General features: G+C 45.4%; 1 protein-coding gene across 2 annotated transcripts in view; it reads right to left on the bottom strand.

Annotated features, from left to right (window-relative positions):
- LOC142761629 (glycosyltransferase 8 domain-containing protein 1-like) overlaps nucleotides 1–10,336 on the bottom strand; it is a 47,686-nt gene extending 37,350 nt beyond the window's left edge. Inside the window, exons 1-3 of one of the 2 annotated variants that reach the window (XM_075890779.1) lie at nucleotides 10,143–10,277; nucleotides 2,759–2,840; nucleotides 2,096–2,200 (exon numbers count right to left, since the gene is read on the bottom strand). In XM_075890779.1, the coding sequence (XP_075746894.1) occupies nucleotides 2,096–2,141 (46 nt within the window). In that variant the 5' untranslated portion in view covers nucleotides 2,142–2,200; nucleotides 2,759–2,840; nucleotides 10,143–10,277. Of the gene's footprint in view, nucleotides 1–2,095; nucleotides 2,201–2,758; nucleotides 2,841–10,142 lie in introns of both variants that reach the window. The other variant, XM_075890778.1, reaches the window with a different exon arrangement.
- Between the last annotated feature and the right edge of the window lie 9,648 nt (nucleotides 10,337–19,984).

Raw genomic sequence — 19,984 nt, 5'->3', positions numbered from 1 at the left:
TTTGTGGTCATGTCCTTGTCTTGTGTTATCTGCCTGACCCCTCCTATGACCACCTTGTCGAGAGATGGCTGGAGTTCGGAATGTGCATTTGTATGCAGCTGTTGGACTTCAAGGACAATGCAATGTGCCAGAAGCCTGCAGTGAGCACTGATCTTCACGGTTGTGAGTTCAGTTTATATGAGTTGCACTCGAAAGCGGTTGTTTTCGAAGCTCGCGACCACTTCTCCGAAAATTGTTGGCGCCACAGCTTTGCTGTTTTCCTTGGGCACTGTACTCTTGCGTGCCTCAACGATGGAAGGATGTGCCTCAGCGATTACAAGACGAGAACGGCAGCGCCTATGAATCGTAATACGAGGGTGGCGATGAGCTGTTTCTGTGTACGACGGTCACAACTATCGGAAGGAAGTATGCGGGCCACTGTGCTCCCCGGAGTTTGCCGAGTCAAGAATTACAGACATGCCTGACAAAGTAAGAAGTAAGGTGATTTATTGTTTGAATTAACGTATGTTGTTAATGTTTTCCACAAGATAACCTCAACTTTGGCCAAGTTTTGTTCGATATGGTCACAGTCGGCCAACCTGTGCTGCTGCGAACGAAACTCGTGCACACGTATCATGACACACACGGGCAGAGAAGGATTCGGAGCCGCTTCTCCTGGCTAAAAAGCAAGATAACATTACTCTGTTACTTTATATTCTGTACTCCGAGCTTACCATATCTACAGAAGAAAACAGCTTGCCCGTGGCAATTATCTGGCTGATTCGCACCATTGCTCTATTTCATTCAGTGGATTAAACATGAAGTGCAAAGCTGCAAGTTTATTGTAGATGCCCAATATGAGCCGTAATGAGGCTGTGATTGGCAAACAGGCACTCCACAAGTGAGTATCGCAGCATGTTTGCTCTTAATCAACACAACAGTTTCGCTTTTGTACCTCATCTCTCAGATAACGGTGGCAGTGCCACTCGGCGAGTCTGAAATCGTCTCACGCGGCCCGCCTTCCTCTTGCCGGCACCAGTTGCGCATACGGGAGCTGCTAAAGCGTGACAAACCTTGCGAGGAGGAGTTGTCTTATCTTCCCAACTTCCAGCTTCACAATATGTGTTGTAATGAGCTCTCCTCACTTTATTCCTTCCTCCATGAGCAGGCAAAAAAAGATTAAACTTCACATGATGCTCACAGAACTTTTAGGCTTAATTGCAGTCTTGATGCTGGGCTTAATTTCTCAGTAACATGCATGAATATTTTTGTTTTGTTTCTTCAGTGAAACCTGATATTTTAATATATACACAGTGAACTGCAATGATGCCATGCCATGAATGTTATTTGCACATCTGACAGCATTGCAGACCCCATGTGAGATGAAACACAACCCAGCATGTCACTTTTTCATTACATAGCAAGAAGACATACAGGTGCATATCCAAAGAAGCTCAATCTTTTATAACTCATGCACAATCAACAGTGAGTGAAAAGTACGGACATAACAAGCGATTTCGAAAATATTAGCACGAAAAGTGATCATAATAATCAACACTATTTTTCTACAGAAGGCAAGAGATGCTAGTCAGGTGGACTGCAACTTCTCGTTTTTTACACGCGGAACGCGTCACTCATGGAAATTGACAACAGTGTTATTACCATCATTTTTATCAAAAACTATGTCAAGAGCACTTGATTTTTTCGTTAAAGTAGAATCTCTTTTTGCATCACATTTTATTAGCCAAACCTCGCACCAACCCTGTTCCCAGAGTGCACCTACAAAAAGGGATGAGCATTTTTTATTTAATCATTCTTTTCTTCCCTGTCTACTGAAATCTTATAACCCGCTTCCACATCCCTATCCAGAGTGGTATGCCAGTGATTTATACATGCCGACAGAAATCTTTGTGTTTACAATAAAAGTCTCTCTCTCTTTTTCTTCATTTTGTCTTCAGTGGAATATAATCGAGGAATTTAAACTGCAGACCTTCAGTATATGCAAAAACAACCACTATTTCTAAAATGAATCAAGCTGTGAAATGTAACACTGCATGCCTCCCAAACACATTTTTCAGGTTTGTTCCTGAAAGGTGCTAAAAAAAAAACTCATTACCACCAGCAGTCCGGCCAAATGAAAACTTGGCCTCGTTGGACACCATAAGCCGGTAGCCATAGTAGAGGCCGACCAGGCATGTTACGGCCAAGGAAGCGAAGAGGCCTGCAAAGAGCACATCATTACTCCAGGAAAAACGGGAAAGCGAAAGAAATTCAAACAGAATTGTGCTTGCTGATAGAAATCATAGATGCATGTTACATTGAAACAGTACAACCCAGCTCACAGAGCTTGAAAGCGTCACAAACGTTGAGGAAGGAATGACAGTAGAGGAGAACCTGACACCGGACTACTAGACAAGCTAAGGCAAGCTTCTTTTCATGTGCCCTTCTTTTCCCATAGAACATGCTAGCATACTGATTCATGAAAATGAGGCACTCAGTGTTTCTCACACATCTTGAGAGATTTTTCCATCTATAATTCGGTCTGTGATACTAGGTCAGAAAAATGCCCCTACCATGCATTCTAAACTCTGCTCACTTGTGGTTTATGCATGCCGGGTGGTTACAGGTCAATTAATGTCTATCATATTGTGAAACCATTATTACTTAAAATACTGTCTAAATAGTTTTTATTCTTACGATAATGTGGAACTACAGAATAATTTTTGTTCTTTGCATATAACCACAGGAGAACAATTTATTAGTATAAAATAATACTGACCATGAGCCTTCACAAAGGTAATGGTGTGCTTACAAGCAAATATTCTGGCACCTGTGTTGCCCAAGTACACTTGTTTTACAACCTAAAAGAGGGGGGTAAAATGCATGTGTACGTGTTTCAACCAATGCAATGGCTAGGCCGAATGCTATGCAGCAAGACCATACTATCAGAAAGATGCCACCTTTCTCCCAACACTATCGTTGTGACAGTTGTGACCTACATGAGAAATTTGTTACTGGAGACAGAGGAATAATGAACTTCCCTTCACTGGCGAGACCAACCGAGCACAATGGCGAAAAGAACCAGAAACTGCAGAGATCATGGCTTCCTTATCACACGTAATCTTTAACCCTTTCTTTACTGCAGAATATGTCACAAATTAGTCTCAATTTCCCCAAACCTTCCCACAGTTGCAGCACACAGACAGCCATGCTTCTAGTCCAACAGCCTAAAACACACTAAAATGATAAAGCCTAAAATGATAACAATAGTCAGTGAGTGAGTTACTGATTCTAGATAGCCTATATGCTAAATTTAGTCGAGTCAAAAACAATATGACCAGAGACAAAACAAACAGGATGTATCGCCTCAGGCCACCGGTGATTTGCATGTAATCATTTTAGGAATGAAACTCGCCTAGTCCACCTTTCACCACTTCTTCAAAATGTAATCACATCTCCCAAACAAACCTTTCTCTTACCCATCTATGAAATACAGAAGCCCATGTGTGCCCTATACATGACGAATTTGAGTTTTCAGAGCCGTCCTGGGTCCAAAATTCGTTGTTCTCGGTGTTTTGCGGAACATAAGACTATGAAAAAACAAATTTTAAATGTACCATGGAAGAGACAGGGCAACCCATATACTTAAAAGTACACCTTAACTGCGGTGAGCGAAAAAATTAAAGCAGAAGAGGAAGACACCTAGACACAGCGCAGGCACGCTGCGTCTAAATGTCTTCCTTTTGTGCTTCAATTTTTTTATGCACCCCAGTTAAGATGAATTACCATCTCACTTAGCAGTTCGTGCTTCTTAAAGCACACATACTGCACGCACTGCTATTGTGCACCAACATAACTGCGTTCATGCATGATGTTGGTACACAAGGAAGCATAAATGTGCAGTGACTACTGGCTGCTTTAGAAACGTAATCATAATCAGCATCATCATAACTTTAAATACAAAGTATTTCTTTGCCTCGTTGCAAGCATTTTTGAAGTCTCTGTCTGTCTATCTAGCCACCTATGTCTGGGTGCTCTCGTGAAAACGCCCTTAAAGAGACACTTAAGAGCAAAACGCTTTTTCACATATTAGTGAACCACTATTTCACAATCCCGAAAATACCACTCTTACCGTCGTATGAAACTTGGTAAGCGAGAAAATGCACAAGTATACTGCAGGTGGAGACGCCACTATAAGATTCCTGCACCAGACACTGTGACGCCATAAATTTTGAAGGCGTGAACTAAGTGCTATGTACCTTATAGTCGATAAACTATGTACCTTCTAATCGATACACCGTCACCGGTGAGCGCCATAAACTTAGCATACGAACTTTCAGAAAATTTTCGAAGCCTATGTCCCAAAAATATGAAAAGTACATTGTGGAATTTCTTACGTCACGTGCGAAGATCATGGCGTGAAATTCAAGAATACAACTTCAACCTTGATTTTCTCTGCTAATAATAAACTTATGACAGTGAAACGAGTTCTGAGAGTGCGGTTTATCAATCTAAAACTACTCATTGTTTCTCTTTCGTGTTCCTTTAATTTGGAGTAAACCAAAATTATTATGAGAGGGTAGGATGGTTTGAAAAATACGGCTCGCTGGTCATGACATGAACAATGTCACAATCTGATCGGGTACATCATCAAACACTTATCACCAAACAGTGGCACATACCTGCGGGTGGGTATGTGTTACTGGTAGGAGTGTATGTGACACAGGTGACTAACACTACATACCTTACCCAGGAACGGCAAGAACATATATGGGTAATTTGAACATGTGAGCGTTAAGAAAAAAATCTGACATCGGCTGCGTTGTTGCTGGGAAGACCAGCGACAACTCGTCGCCAGGACCAAGAGGGCAGTCGAAGCCAGAGAGTTCCTGGACTAGGAAACCCTCCCACCTTAGGGTGACACCGGGCCTCTGTCGAAACAGTTTTCTAAATAAATGTACATTTCTCTCTCTCTCGGCTGCGTTGACATAACAAATGTAAAGAAAAAATGTCAGGATCCCAGCAGGAACTGAACCCCGTCATTCTGCATGGCTAGCACAAAGCCATATCGAGTCTCACAACTGCTTTTCAAGTAGACTAATGTGTGTGAAGCGTCAATTGGTGATGCAGTTATAGCTATAGCATTTTTTATTAACATTACATATGTACTCCTTTGAAACAGCACTCGCGTTAAGATCAACTGTAGTGGAGTGCAATGAACTGAAGGCGCTTGACAGTTCATATCAACCACCAAACGACGCAAACAGACATGGTAATTTTAATTCAAGAGCATTAAGAAAAAAAAAGTGCATCTCTACGACGTGAATGACGACGAGTGGGCAAAGCTATAGGTCCTAATGTACATAGCTTGAAGTTGTAGTCCCAAACTAGTATGAAGGACGAACAGATAGACGGACGAACGGATACAGCCGTCCCGTCAGGTTAACGACAATCATAGTGAAGCGACATCTACTGAAGCTCATTTATCGAGCGATGGCCAGGGCCACCAGCCTCGCTGGAACAATTGCTACATATTCGCTTACCACTTTTGTGCTTGCTAATACCCATGTTGCTGTTGGCATTGTTACGCAACAGAAACACGCGACTGTTTAATATGTCTGAGAATACAACATTTGTACATTAACATATCTTTAGTGACATTTCGTAATGTTTTGATCAATAAAAACATTACAACACTGTCACCTTCTCTCCGCATTTCTCGCATAACATCGATTCCCAAGGTATGTGGGATGTTCCGAATTTTGTAAACCTAATTTAGCCCACTACATGAAGAAGGCTTCTCGCAGTATCTCCACTGTACCAAGTTCTGCACAAGCTGGTTCCCTTTTACTCCTGCAAACTTATCATGGTGTCTTTTAATGGAAATTCGGAGCACTTCCCGTAGCACCTGTGGTTCCATTTCATCTCTGCAGACTTATTATGGTGTCTTCCACTGGCAGGTTTGGAGCAATTCCCAGTTTTGAGCACCTTCTCTGCTCCATGCGTAGCAATTATGTTCGATTGGCAGATCCAGAGGAGCTCCATCGTGAGCATCCCGCACATGCAGTGTGTGGCGTACCACATGACCAGCCAGGGTGTACCACGTGATTGACCAATGCACTCTCCATGTGCACCTTGTGAGGACAAGTCGCAATTTGGAAAAAAAAAAATTTACTATAGTCAGCTGCAACTCAAGAGGGCAGCGGCATTTTCCCCCATAAAAGGCCGATGTACACGAGCCTCCACCAACAGTCGCGCACTTCAGGTGACGTCATGTGACGGACTACATTCTAGCCTCTGACCCAGCCAATGGAGAACATGCCTAACATGGCCACCCCTCGCTTCGAACTGGGCCGAGTCCTGTTCGCTGTGTGCGTCTTCCTTCATCAGAGTGAATTCAAATTATGTGTGGTGATCTATCATGCTGGAAATATTATTGTGAGCTTACAATACACAATTTCTACCGCGTGTGTTTGTTCTGAATCGTGAGCAGGCGAAGAGAGATTCCAGTGAACATCGCTGACGCTGCACTTAGTCTGAAAACTGGATCTTGCGGCGAGATACCATGCAAACAAACATTGTGCGTGTTTGTTTCAAGGCGTCTTATTTGCACACAAGTGAAGTTGCGATGAGGAGAGTTTGCCAAAGCGTGATATCTACAGTGAGCGGCAAGTGTGTTTGTGTACTGTGCTCGTGCATTTCTCGTCGAACGTGGCGAAGTGATGGAGCAAAACCATTATTAGGATCCGGACACATCATTGGCCCCCTTGTCAGAAGTGAGCAAATTGTTGTGCCACCTTTCGATCCGCACACCTACTATTAAGGCATTATTTGTGTTTTGTGTTGCCGCTCCCAGGTGGCGTGAATTTCAGCTAACTCCCAATAAATTGGGCCAACTGCGTTTCCGGATTTCGGAAGGCAGTTTCGCAACTCATATAATTGAATTACTCTGACATGGAATGCCGTGCGCCAACTCACGAGATCGCAGGTTCGCAACAAAAAACAAAAAAAAAAGCCTGGCACATTGAAAAAAAGAAAGAAAAGATTGTTCGAACACACAAAAAGTTCATACAAATCTTATGCTATGAAACCAGCAACTGCTTTTGAATTACACGCCCGGTGCCGTCGATCTTGCTTTATAGCAGACGACGCACAGCGTTGTAGAAGGCATGGAGTAAATTCTTTCTAGGGATCCGACATGTGCTGTAGTATTTCCATCATTACAGCTTTACCAAAGCACTCATCATGATACACAAATTTTATTTATACCAACAAATACGCGTTTTAGAAGCAGTCACGATTTTTTGAGCGGGACTATTTCTTAAGTCGCGGAGCAAATTGACTGCTGCACTTCGGTCATCTGGGCGGGGCCTCTCCTGCCTTCTTACGTTGTACCTGACTATATTGCGTTGGAGTGTCATTTTGAAATTTCACTGGAAGCGCATGTGCTATAGAGCTCCCTGCCATTAGCTCTAGCTGGAGCACCTGTGTTTCACTGATAGATTCCTTTTGGTTGCCCTCTGCCAGAGTGGGGTGCTCCCGTTGCAGAGTTCTTTGGCCCCTCCGGAACTGCCTGTGGAATTCACCATTAATTTCGTCACTCCATCCAACTCTCTCCTTTCCTTGACTGCATTTTCCATCCCATTCGTAACCAATCTGTTGTTCTTATCATCCACCACATTGTATGTTCTACACATTACGTGACCAGCCCAGGTCCATTTCTTGCTTGATGTCAGGATATCCACAACTCCTGTCCGTTCCTTTGCCCATTATGCCGTCCTCCCATTAAGTGGTACTAGCTGAAATGCTGGAGGTGTTGCCACATGACAGTGCCATCAAAACTGTTCCATAAAGTAATCTAGGCTGCATCATTCTGGTAAGACAAAACAATAAAAAATGGTCACACAACTCAAATGATGTGTGATCTTATGAGTAATTCACTTGCACTATAAAAACTGTATTGATAACAAACAGGTTCATCAAAGGTAAGGTAAATAGAAAGAAAATGACCACTGCTATACACAACTGAATCAGGTGTATATAAAAAAACTTATATCTGTGTTGTTTACATGGTCAGTGTATTCTTTCCTTATTATTATAATAATGCAACTAGCATTTTAATAAGCTGTGATTGAATGTTTCCACTATGAGTCCAAACTAAAGCCCTGGATTTTCACCTCCATACTGCACAAATAATGGCCACATTCTTGCAAAGTGAAGTTAATCTGCAAGAACATTTCGAATTTCCCCTTCTGTAATACTTCACTAAAAACTTGCAATGGCAAATTGGCAGACATATATATTCACAGGTGCTGACGGACCTAGAAGTACTCAAATTTTCTAGAGATTTCTCCTCGGAACCAGTTAGAAGCCAAGGCACAAGAGCTCAGGGTTATATTAATGAATATGCTATGCTGTAAATATTTCATTTTTCAACAAAAGTGGACCACGTTACCCATTTTAAAAAGGGGGTGAGGCAGTCAATGGATGTAAAGCTGGGGAGGGAGGGTATCTGGCTCTTTTGTTTTAGGGGAGGCGTGGATCTGTCCATCCCTTGTATGTATGTAGCAGTACGTAACCACCGGTGGCACATACCCGCTCTAGAGCGGGTATGTGCCACAGGGGATGCGAGATGGCGGCACTTGGAGTGTTCTTTAGATAGACGCACGAATGGACGGACATACAGACTAGCAGACGGACGGACGGATGGACACGCGAACAGACAGACGGGCAGATGGATGGATGGACTCACGGATGGACCGACGGACGGACGCATGGATGGACGCACGGATGGTCGCGCGGACGGACGGAATAACGGACGGGTTGACGGACGCTTCGCCCCACTCATCATCATTCACTCCGTGGATATGCTGTGATGTTCTTAGTAGCTGCTATCATCGCAAGACAGCTATACTGTAACTACTGTTAATATGTGCTGACGGTGGTCTCACCGATTCATAATAATTGTTGATAGGAGGCGTACCACAGGCACTGAAAAAGGGAGGTGGGCGCTGACAAACTTCGAAAAAGCTCTGACTTAATCTTTAGAGCAAAAAAAAAAAAACGATGTATCAGGCACGATAACTTCAACCAAAAATCAGATATTATGCCACATTTTTCTTAGACTTTCCAAGAGGTGGCACAGCATACAAAGCACTTCGACGGAACTCCCTCTGAGGATAACAGCGCTAGCGTGGATGAAACCGTGTAAATAGTACTCTCTACCTCACGCAGTACGCGCGAATCACACACTCCCAGTAGGACTAGTCCTATCGAAGTTTCAAAACTAGAGCACCGCGGTCGAGAATTCACGCGTCAATTATTAACATGACGATAGTTATAGCGCGAGAACAGAACGACGACACAGAGACAGGAAGGACACGGAGTCTCTGTGTCATCGTTCTGTTCTCGCGCTTATCGTCATGTCATACCAACTGGCCCAAGCTGCCACACTTCTAAGTCAGTTATTAAACCTCAAAATTGCCTAAGTTGATAACTCCATTTTCATGAACAGCCACAGCAGTTTGCACGTAATCAAGTTACTAATAAGTATAGGCCCCACGTCCTTCTGCGTCTACCAGTCACATGCGGTACAAATATGGGTGCCATTTCAGGCACTAACAGTTAACAATGAGCCAAAGCCTTTTCACATTTTATTGAGCACGAATGCAAAATGATTTCTCTCGTATGCAAGTAACGTATTCAGCGCCGCTGCCTATGAGAAACTGAGTGCTCGAGAACACTGCACTGTCAACCAGAGCGAGACTTTCAGTGAACACAAGTACTGCGGCAGATGCCGTGACCTCCATGCGCAGAAACATCTTGAAAGCTTGTTCAGAAGTGAGAATATAGAACGATCTCGTCATCCGATCGGCGCACTGGATTAATTCAAGAACGACCGCAGTCATCGCAGTAAAAGAACGATCTCTTCATCAGGCCCTCAGCTGTTCGTAATCGGCCTCATAGCGAACACTCGTTAAGGACACTTCGCCAACGAGCACAACTCTCAGATTGATCCATCGCCGACTCTATAGTTATGTGTGAAGTTTGAGGCCTGCCAAGGCACCCACGTCATTTTCAAACATTTTTTATATTTCTTTTTCGACACGGATGGTCGCCACGCATACGTCGTCCAATAGCTTGGTAGGGAACAAGTCACTTACCTTTGACGAGGCAGGTATTGTGCGAGCGCTTCAGCATCGCCATGTTTCACTCAATATGCGTCAATATGCGGGTATTACAATCACATTAGCTGGCTGTTACAACGCTATCACTGCGCGTTAGCTGCACAACGAGAAACTCATCGCGCGCACAACCGGCGACACACACTTCGCAGCTAACACGACGGTGTGCGTGCTTAGAAAAACAAACAAAAAGGGCTTTGTTGCCAGACGCAAAACACGAGTCGCGCTTAAAACGGCTAGCAATTTCATCACCGTCATCCCGAATCAAGGCGCCGTGTTTGTGCGGAAGTTTCAGTTTCAGTTTTCATTAGCGTAGAGCTGCGGACATTTGATAAGGACATCACCAGCGTTGATCCGGCATGTTACTACAAATTTTTGCCTTAATAGCCCTCCCTAAAAATCAAATATGCCCCGTTATTTAATGTTTGCAAGTGGTTAAAAGTTTGAAAGCCAGCAATTGTTTCGTTCGATGCCAAGACATCGAAGGAAACAACCACTGGCTTTTCAATCGGCTTTTAATTCGGGATCCTCGGCAATGATCCAGAAAAAAAAGTAATAAAGATTACTTATGTACTCCTATAACACACCAAGCCGTAGGAGAGGATCGCTCATCCCCAGAGGCATACAGCAACGACAGCTGCTACTTATCATATAGAAATCACCACAAAGTAGCGTGCACCTGTTTCGATAAAGCCGTGTACGCCCCAACACTAGCGCCGCATTCACATCTAAACACGTTCAATTGTAGTAGACGTGCGTGGTAGTGCCTCGATGTACACCTACACAGTTTACGCAATGACGTCGATTCACTTGATAAGGCTTGGCTCAAAGCGAAGAACATGTGGCATATATAAGGATTTCTGCTACCTAATTGCTGATGGTGTGGCATGAAATTGATTCCCCCAAATTCTGAAAGCTGCCTGAATTTTTATATATTTGTATGCTGATTCTTGAACGCGAAAATTTCAGCTTTTCTTGACACATAACACAGATTTAAAACATTGTGCAACTATATATCTATGCCATTCATATCACTAGAACTAGTGGCTTACCGACAGCTTGTTTGTAACTCCTCGTCCTGAAGCCGACCTGACCCCCCCCCTCCCCCCCCATAAGTGCCTCAAGATACTTGTCACTGAGGATCCAACATACACGTTCAAAGGGCTATATGACATCGCTTCAATCCAAGAGCAGTTTGAAGTCGAATTGCCCTCATTTACTCCATCAATATGTTGTATTCGCTCATCTACTCCTACTATGATGAAATTCGGCAGATCTCACGCACCACGGGGGAATCGATGTTATGCGAAGCAGCTTGTAAGGAGTGGTATACATGTAAGATTCTGGAGCACATGACGCACATGTCAATATTTTCGTGTTACCCCCTGTTATATAAATGCTCCACATACAGCCACGTGGCCCAATACTATTTTTTTTGTTCATTGGTGAAAGAAGCGCAATAAACGGGACAGTAGAAGAATAGACAGACCAAAGCGCTACTTCCAACAGTAGTCAGCAGCGACTCATCCTGTCGGTCTCTCCTTCATTGAGCTTCATTTCACCAAGCATGCATCCCCAACTAGCCCAAATTTCCACTCTTCTAAAGTATAATTTTTCCGAATACCAATCTATAGCGAGACGGCCATGAGCTCATCATGAGCGTGGCACGTAAATTTTGCCATGCCCGGCATGCAAGTCATTATTTTCCTATTACCACCCTTCATATATCTTCGTCACACCATCACGTTCCTCAACACCAATTTTTGTGTATTTCAAGCGAGCGGAATGACCGCGAGCTCATTGGGACTATGGCATGCAAATAATGCCATGCATGAAATGCATGTCCATATTTTAACGAGACAGTGTTGAAGAGCTCGTTTCGCAGAAATTCCGGCGTCGTCGTAAGCGTCGGCGCCGTTGCTTGTGAGTTAAAAATCATCATCTCGTCCGTGATTGAAAAATCGAGAAAGACGCAAATAAACTAAATAAATTTACGGCTCCGAGTGAGGACCGAATCCAGACCGTTTGCGCCGCAAGCAGCTGTTCTACCACAGCGAAATACAGCGAAAATAACTTGTTTTGCTAAGAAGTGCAGTAAAAATAACTGTCTAGCTTCACAAACACACACGTCCTGCACAGGCTTCACAATACAACATGTAATAACGCCGAAATATTGCGTAGTACAACCATACATTGCCATAGGATGATTATGATGATGATGGTGGTGGTGGTAGTAGACTATATATGTATCACTTACATCCACTCAGGGGAATTCACCAAGAATAAGTAGAACGCATGATTACTATTACGACTTCGTCGTTTAAAGCCGGCCACCCATTATAAAAGGCTCACAAGTTACAGCACGTTGAGCACGTGTATTGGGCGTACAGTGAGTTTGAAAACATTTAACGCGCATGGACGTCGGCAGATTAGCGCAAATGGGGCACTTTAACCCCTCAAGCCAAAGCAGCACTTGCCCTCATCATACACCAATCTTCTCCCTCTCCACCAGCCCCGATTCAACAAGGGTTTGCACCCTCCAAGAGAATACCTTTCTGACGCGACCTGGCTCACGCGCATGATTGCTCGGGGTTAAACGCATGCTACCCGTTACACAAAATGCGGCCATATGCGAAAGACTCACTGACACAAGCCACTTCCAACTTTATCGATTACATTGTAACCCCGAATTTAAACTTCTCGATCAACACCATACAATAAAAGATATGTACTATGAGTTTCCAGTAGGATATCGCTATCGCATTCAATTCTTAAAGGCGAAACTTAAGATGCCCCAAATTTTCATGTCACCGCCTATCATGCATGTCGGTGATACAGGGACGTCACGCAACACCAATTTTGCTGTATATCATTCGAGCGAAACGACCAGGAGCTCCCTGAGAGCGTGGCATGTCTGTCGTTTATGTCATCGTTTATGTCATCGCCTTTCGTAGATGCTCATTATATAGTCAGGTCAGGCAATCCCAATTTTAGTGCACTTCAGGTGAGTGAAACGGCAGTGAGCTCACCATGAGCGTGTCATAGCATGCATGATGTGCATGTAATTATTTTTCTGTCACCACCTGTCAGATATCTTCATCATACAGTCACGTCACAAGATGCCAATTTTGGTGTATATCAACTGCGCTAAATGAATTCGAGCTCCCGACGAGTGTGACATGCAAACTATGATATCCATCACATGCAAATCATTATTGTCCTAATGCCACCTGTCACGTGTTTCGATCGTACAGGGACATCAGACAACTCCAGTTTTAGTGTATTTCAAGCGAGTGTAATAGCCACGGGCTCATCATAATCATATCACGTAAGGTATGGTGTACGTGACATGCGTGTCATCATATATATTTACGTTGCCACCTGTCATACATGTTCGTCTATACAATAACCTCATGCAATACTAATTTTGGCGCATCTCGATAGAGTGAATTGGCTATGAGCGTGTCATGTCATTGTTTTCGCTTTATTACCTCACATATAATCATTATTTTAATACATAAGGAAGGAGTTGACAAAGACTTGAAAAATTACAGGCCGCTCTGCTTGCTCTCAGCCGTATACAAATTGCTATCAGAACTAAGCCAGCATTAAAATTCTATCAACCAAAGGGACAAGCAGGATTTAGAACAGGCTACTCAACAATAAACCACACTCATATTATCTATCAGGTAATATAGAAGTGCTCAGAATACCGCCAACCACTATACATAGCCTTCATAGATTAAGAGAAGGCATTTGATTCAGTAAAAATATCAGCAGTCATGCAGACACTGTGGAATCAGGGCGTCGAGAAAGCATATATAAACATCCCGGAAGAAATCTACAGAGCATCAATGTAAGGAAGAAGACGGAAAAGAAGAGACAAGGGTGCAGTCCTTGGAGGCGGAGGAAGAGGAGGAACAGAAATAAACAATAATGGCGACCGTGTTGGCTCTGTGATTCTCGGCGTCGTTACAAACTTGGCGCAGCCGACAGGATCCTGTGCTACGTCCCTGAGCGGCCAGAACTCCCGGAGGACAATGTGCGTCTACATCGCTGGGAGCCGTGAAAATGATGTCAAGATGGTGAGCGTTGTATGGTGTGTCTATGGTGGAAGTACGACATGTTCACACGAGTTTTGATTGTTCAGGGACACCTTGGGAAAAATGAGTGATCACGAACTTGAAGTGGCAACCGCGCATACTCCAGGGTGGCATAGTGACGACAGACCATGGAAAGCTAGACTTGCGAAAGCGGATATGGCTTTCACTGACACAAAAAGTGTTTTAGGAAGTAATGATATTTTTGAAGCTGTAATGAAGCTGCAAGAAGGAAACAGATATCGACATCAACATCTGTTGGAGCTTATAACGCGAACACGCACTGACCAATACCCAAAAACACCAAGAGAAATAATTAAGCCGGAGGTCTACAGTGGATCACCATCAATGACTTCCCAGGCTTGGCTTCACTTTTATGAATATGCGTGCAATCGAAATTGTTGGCAAGACGATCGTGATAAAGTAATGAACATGCCATTGTACTTGGGAGGCGTCGCGAAGATGTGGCACGAGTTACGAGCAACAGCAAGGCCGAACATACTTGGGCAGAATGGAGGCTAAACTTCTGTAAACTTTCTGTGAAAACAGGTTTTAGAGTTGGGACCGTGCATTAGCCTTGACGTACTCGTCTAGTTCTGTTATGAACGGTTTTTTTTTACAAATGGAAGCTATTGCATGCAGCAGATCCTGCTCTCTCTTAGACATCACTTGTGTGTCTGATAGTTTTGGGACTTCCTAAATGCATGTAGCACCATCTTCATCTTCGAAGACCTCAAACGTCGACAGGTCATGAAGCTGTTGGTTCGACAGCCACATTCTACGGCGACAGCGGTGAGCACGCCCGAAACGCTTTCAGCTCTTGGATGGCGAGACGCGCTTAGCAAACCAGATTCATCTGTGAAACACAACACGAGACAGAAAAAAAAGCGTGCAATAATGAAAGGAACGTCTGACGACATCTTGTCTCAAATACAAGAAAAAATTTTTCTTACTCAGTACGCCAAGCTAGTGTACGTGCCCACGCAAGCTAATGGAAAAGACGTGAAAGCTCTCGTTGACAGTGGAACATCTTTTACTTTAGTCAACAAGAGCATCATTGCCGAGTTGTCCGTAAGAAAGAATTGTCCTGTCATCGTTAACAAGTATGGCAGAAAGAAACAAGTGCATGATGAATGTGCAAACATCCTTATTACGTGTCAAGGCAAGAGCACCATGGTAAAAGCATTGGTCTTTCACAGGGTGAAATATGAGCTTCTCCTGTCCCGTCCATGAAGGGGGTGAGTTGTCTCCTCTGGGTTAATACTGGTACATGGCCCGTCTAAGCTAATACATGCCAGGGAGAAACCCAGCGCACCAGTGTCGGTGTCTGGTACAGTAAGGCCGCGTTCACACTGAGCATTCCGGCCACCGAAAGTGTTCCGCATCCGGTTCGGTGGGGGCGAGATCCGCCGGAAGGGCCCTCTCCGCGCCGATCGCTCTCGGACCGATTTTTGCGGCGTCTTCTGCCGAATCGGTCACCGCGCACCAATAGGAGCGCTAGTCAAGGAATTTTGAAAAATGGCGGCCATGCCCTACTCACTTGTTATGCCGCAGTGCACGTAACTGAATGTTGAAACCAACGGGAGTTTAACCTACTCTGTGCCTACTTTGCCTCCGTATTTCGTGAAAGAGGTGACCGAGCTTGTTGTTGGCGTGACCGAGCTTGTTGCGTTCTTGCAGAGCAAAACGAACCCACCAACGCCGCTGGCGTCGGTGGTTTTTCTGCTCTTCGTGCATTACAAGACAGCCACTTGCCAGCAAAGTATAAGCAGTACTGTCTTTTTTTTGCTTCTTGCGTACGAGAATCGTCGAAGTATACACCACCTGATAGCGTAGTAGCGTTTGCGAGCCACGACAACAACCGGGTGACAGCTCATCCATCCCGCGTTCGCCCCGTGGTAGACGGCATACTCGGCGGCGCGGGGTGCGTCCACTGCGAACGACGCTGTGTTTCGGCGGCAGGGGAATTTCAGTCGCTGTAGAAAGCGGATGTTTCAGTGGGAACTAGGCATCATGGGGACGTCAACAGGATCAGTGCCATGAAGGATGGCTTGAATGGTACCAGCCAAGAACGGCACCTCAGACCGTGACAGGGCAGCACCAGGGACAACGCCAGCCACTCACTAGGAACATCGCTGGGGAACCGCAGCCGGGGACAGGTGGGGCGATGCCCAGCCTAGTAGTGTTCGGAATCGTGGAAGCCGGGATCGGCCCCGGACCAGCAGCGTCGGATCGAGACGTCGGGATGTGGCCCGCTGCTTGATCGCCCGATGCGTTTCCCTGCCGCTGTTCAGAGATCCCCGTCCCTCGAGATCTTCACTCGATCCCCGCGAACACCATCGCCGTCTTTTCCCGATCGGCTCTTTCGGTTGTGGTAAATAGTTTCTTACCACATTCCCCTAACTTTCAGAACGTCGTTGTGCCACGGATAGCAATAAACTAGACGCGAAACAACGCAACATAGTAATAGCAAAGACAAGGCGTGAGCAATTTTAATGACTGCGAACAGTGGAAGCGTCCTGTCACTATACAAACTCTGTAGCCCCCTTCACTACGCACCTTGGCTCGAGACGATAGAGTTTCTCAAGATTAACTAGTGGGCACTCTGGCGCTGCTTGCGTTCAGCGACCATGGGAATTATGGGTAGTACACACATTTGCCTAGTCTTCGTACTTGCGGGCGGCGAATCGTACTTGCGGCTTCGTTTATTGCTGTGTTTCGGTTTTGTTTTGAAAGAAAGATTGAATGCTTTTGAACTTCGTGAGGTAATTTGGAAAGTAAGTCTAAAAAAATAAAATGGTGAAGCGCAACCGCTGAACATTTGCTAATACTTGTTTCGTAAGAAAACAGCTCCAAGCCACACGAACACACACGGAGCCAAAGGCAGGCCAGAAGTACGAATATTAGACAAATGTGTGTACTACCCATCATTCCCATGCTCGCTGAAGCGCCGTGCGTTGCAGCACCCATAGACACTAGCGCCAGAGTTCCCTCTAGTAAGTATTGTGGGAAACTCTATGCTCGAGACTTCAACACACTCATCACACGTTTTGGTCGGCGGTGGCACACATGGTCTCACACACTCGCATGTCGCGTGTACGTCACAACAAAGCGCGCACACACTGTCGGCTCTGGTGATTAAACACAAGCCCATACACTGCACACACAACGCACTAATAACACAGATGCCTCGTTGTCACTCGGTGTTTTGCGGAGTGACAACACCACACCATGTTCAAGTAAAGCCGTCGTCAGTTAGGGCTTCCATGGGCACGTCGCTTGTACGCCCGTGCCTTGTGGTGTTGAGAAAGTGACCTTGAGAACGTGTTGGCTTAAACGACGGCGAAAGCGACGATGGCGCCTGATGCATCGCATTTCTCCCCTCTATCGGCAGAATACTTCCAATTGCATGGTCATGCGCGGGGAAAGATGTTTTCGTTTGCGACCAGCATTCAGATGCACGGTGCCCCGTCTTATTATATGAGAAGCATTGGGGTTTACCTTTCAGTGGCCGGTTTGCGGGTTCCGTCTTGCGGCTACTCTCTGCGAAACTCTCCGTATAAAATTTATCTTTACCCAAATTGCACAGATCTTGCGCCTGCGAAAAGCAATCGGAGTTCTGTGCCAACGTGCTCAATTTCTTGCAATTTATTTCCTTTAGAAACACCCGTAGTGATGGCGAGCATCCTTTCATAAATTTTTCCGACATGATTAAGTCGCGGAGGCCATCGTAAGTCTTCTCAAAGCCTGTTAGCTCTATTCGTCTGTCGAAATGACCTGCTATGCGAGCAGTGTACTGCCGACCTGTTTCTTTCTCCTCTGGTCTCGCTTTCCGGGACTTTTCGCGGTAATCCTCGGCGGTGTACCGGAACCATATCAGTAGGGTCGACTTGAGCTGGTCATAGCCTGACGCGGAGGTAGAATAAAGTCGGCTGATGACTGCCAATGCTTCGCCTGTCAAAGACAAGATCAGCGAAATAGCCAATTTTTCTGGAGGACAATGTTGTAACTCTGCGACACATTCAAATCTGTGTAAGTATGCGTCGAGGTCATCTCGCGCTTCATTAAATGAAGGTAGTAACTTGTGGGGACTGCAACTGTCTAACATAGCCAGTGAAGGCACGTCGGTACTTGTCGGTTGCGGGCTTCCTCGCTCGTTTCCGCCAGCCTATTGTAGCTTGAGACTTACCGGAAGGACGCGTTGCTCAGCTTGTAGTCGCTTCTTCTCAAGCTCCAATTGCACGCGCTGATTGTCACGATATTGCACGCGAAAGTCTTGTTCTATTACGTGTTGCGCGTCAACCAATTCTTAGGGCACGGTTCCTTTTAGACCCACGTCTTACCGATAGCGTGTAGTTTCTCCAAATACACGGATGCGTCCGTGGCGTCTGACTTTCGGCAAGATCGTAAAGCCGATCCTGGCAATCGAGGCTCGCCAAAGTTGTGCACGCCATAGTGCTCCATTAGAAATAGTCAAAATAACAATCAAGAAGGGTGTGAATTAAGGGTAGAAAATCTACCCAACATTCACAGGAGGTTTTCAGAGGCTGTTGTCACCGGTGCCAGAGCTGACGGGGGAGCGGCGCTCTTTTAATCTTCAAACAAGTAGCCGACTGGCCGGCTGCCTATGCCCGCTAGGTACTGTCTCTGCTAGCCGGAGGGTGAGACGTCGTGTCGCCACGACGCCGTAAGCCGTTCGAGAGAGGACAACAAATACAGCATCTTGAAGAGACCGCGGCGGCCGCCGCAAATCGCCCCACTAATTGAGCGAACAGATGGCGGACCTTTGATGTATGCTGTCAGGAGCTTGGAACCCCTCGAACAGCGGCACACACACGACGAGAAGAGCCCCGCTGGCGCCACCTTGCAGTGCAGTGATCACGACTCAATATTGGACGTTCACGTGGGCCGTGCATGCTCGTCTCTCTCGCCTTTTGTGTGCGTGTGATTGGTGTTCCACTCAAGGAGGAGGAGCCCGACAGGGCTTAAACGACGTCGCAGAGTGCTGGACGTTGCTCTGAACCATGTAATGGTTGAACCACCACGCTCGTGGTTTGTGAAACTCCTAACCTTTCTATGCTGTAAATAAGTGTAAGTAGTGCCATAAACCTGTTTGTTTTTTCTATCCCCATCTTGTCAGCGTCCGTTTCCTCCACGCGAAGTTACGCCACGCTACCACAAAAGACCGGGTAGACCCCGGTCGCCAACAACGGGTGCTCAGCGCTGGGATTCGGAGTGGCTACTAGTGAACAGCGCTGGGATCCACAACAACTGGTGGGCAGTGGTAGGATACGAAGCTACAAGAAACAACAACAGTCGGCCCAGGGGAAGCAGCTGGCTCGAGACATGGATCACATATGGGTGAGTGCTTGGCTTTTTCTTTGAGTGAACCAGCTTCTAAAGGAGGGTAAATTTATAACTGGTAGTTAACTTTGCCGAAAGACTCAGTTTCGCTGTTTCGAGTAGTTTTTTTTTTGGAAAAAGTGAGCTCTCAGTACGATCATGGACTTACGGGAGCTGCCGAAGTCGGAGTTGTTGCTGTTGGGGATCGATACAAAGGGTTTGGCACGAAAACCCATAATCATACAAGCGATTAATAATTTGGAGGCTGATGATGAGGAACTAAGCGAAGAATGGGACCTCTTCATTGAAAGAATGTTAAGAGCAGCTCAGATGGAAGGAAAAGGAAAAGAAGAAAAACTAGACCTCAAGATGAAGTTT

Source organism: Rhipicephalus microplus, chromosome 3 (genome assembly GCF_043290135.1).
Source record: "Rhipicephalus microplus isolate Deutch F79 chromosome 3, USDA_Rmic, whole genome shotgun sequence".
NCBI classification, from domain to species: Eukaryota; Metazoa; Arthropoda; class Arachnida; order Ixodida; family Ixodidae; genus Rhipicephalus; species Rhipicephalus microplus.
The sequence above is the reverse complement of the archived record's forward strand: the minus strand, read 5'-3'. Positions and strand labels throughout refer to the sequence as shown.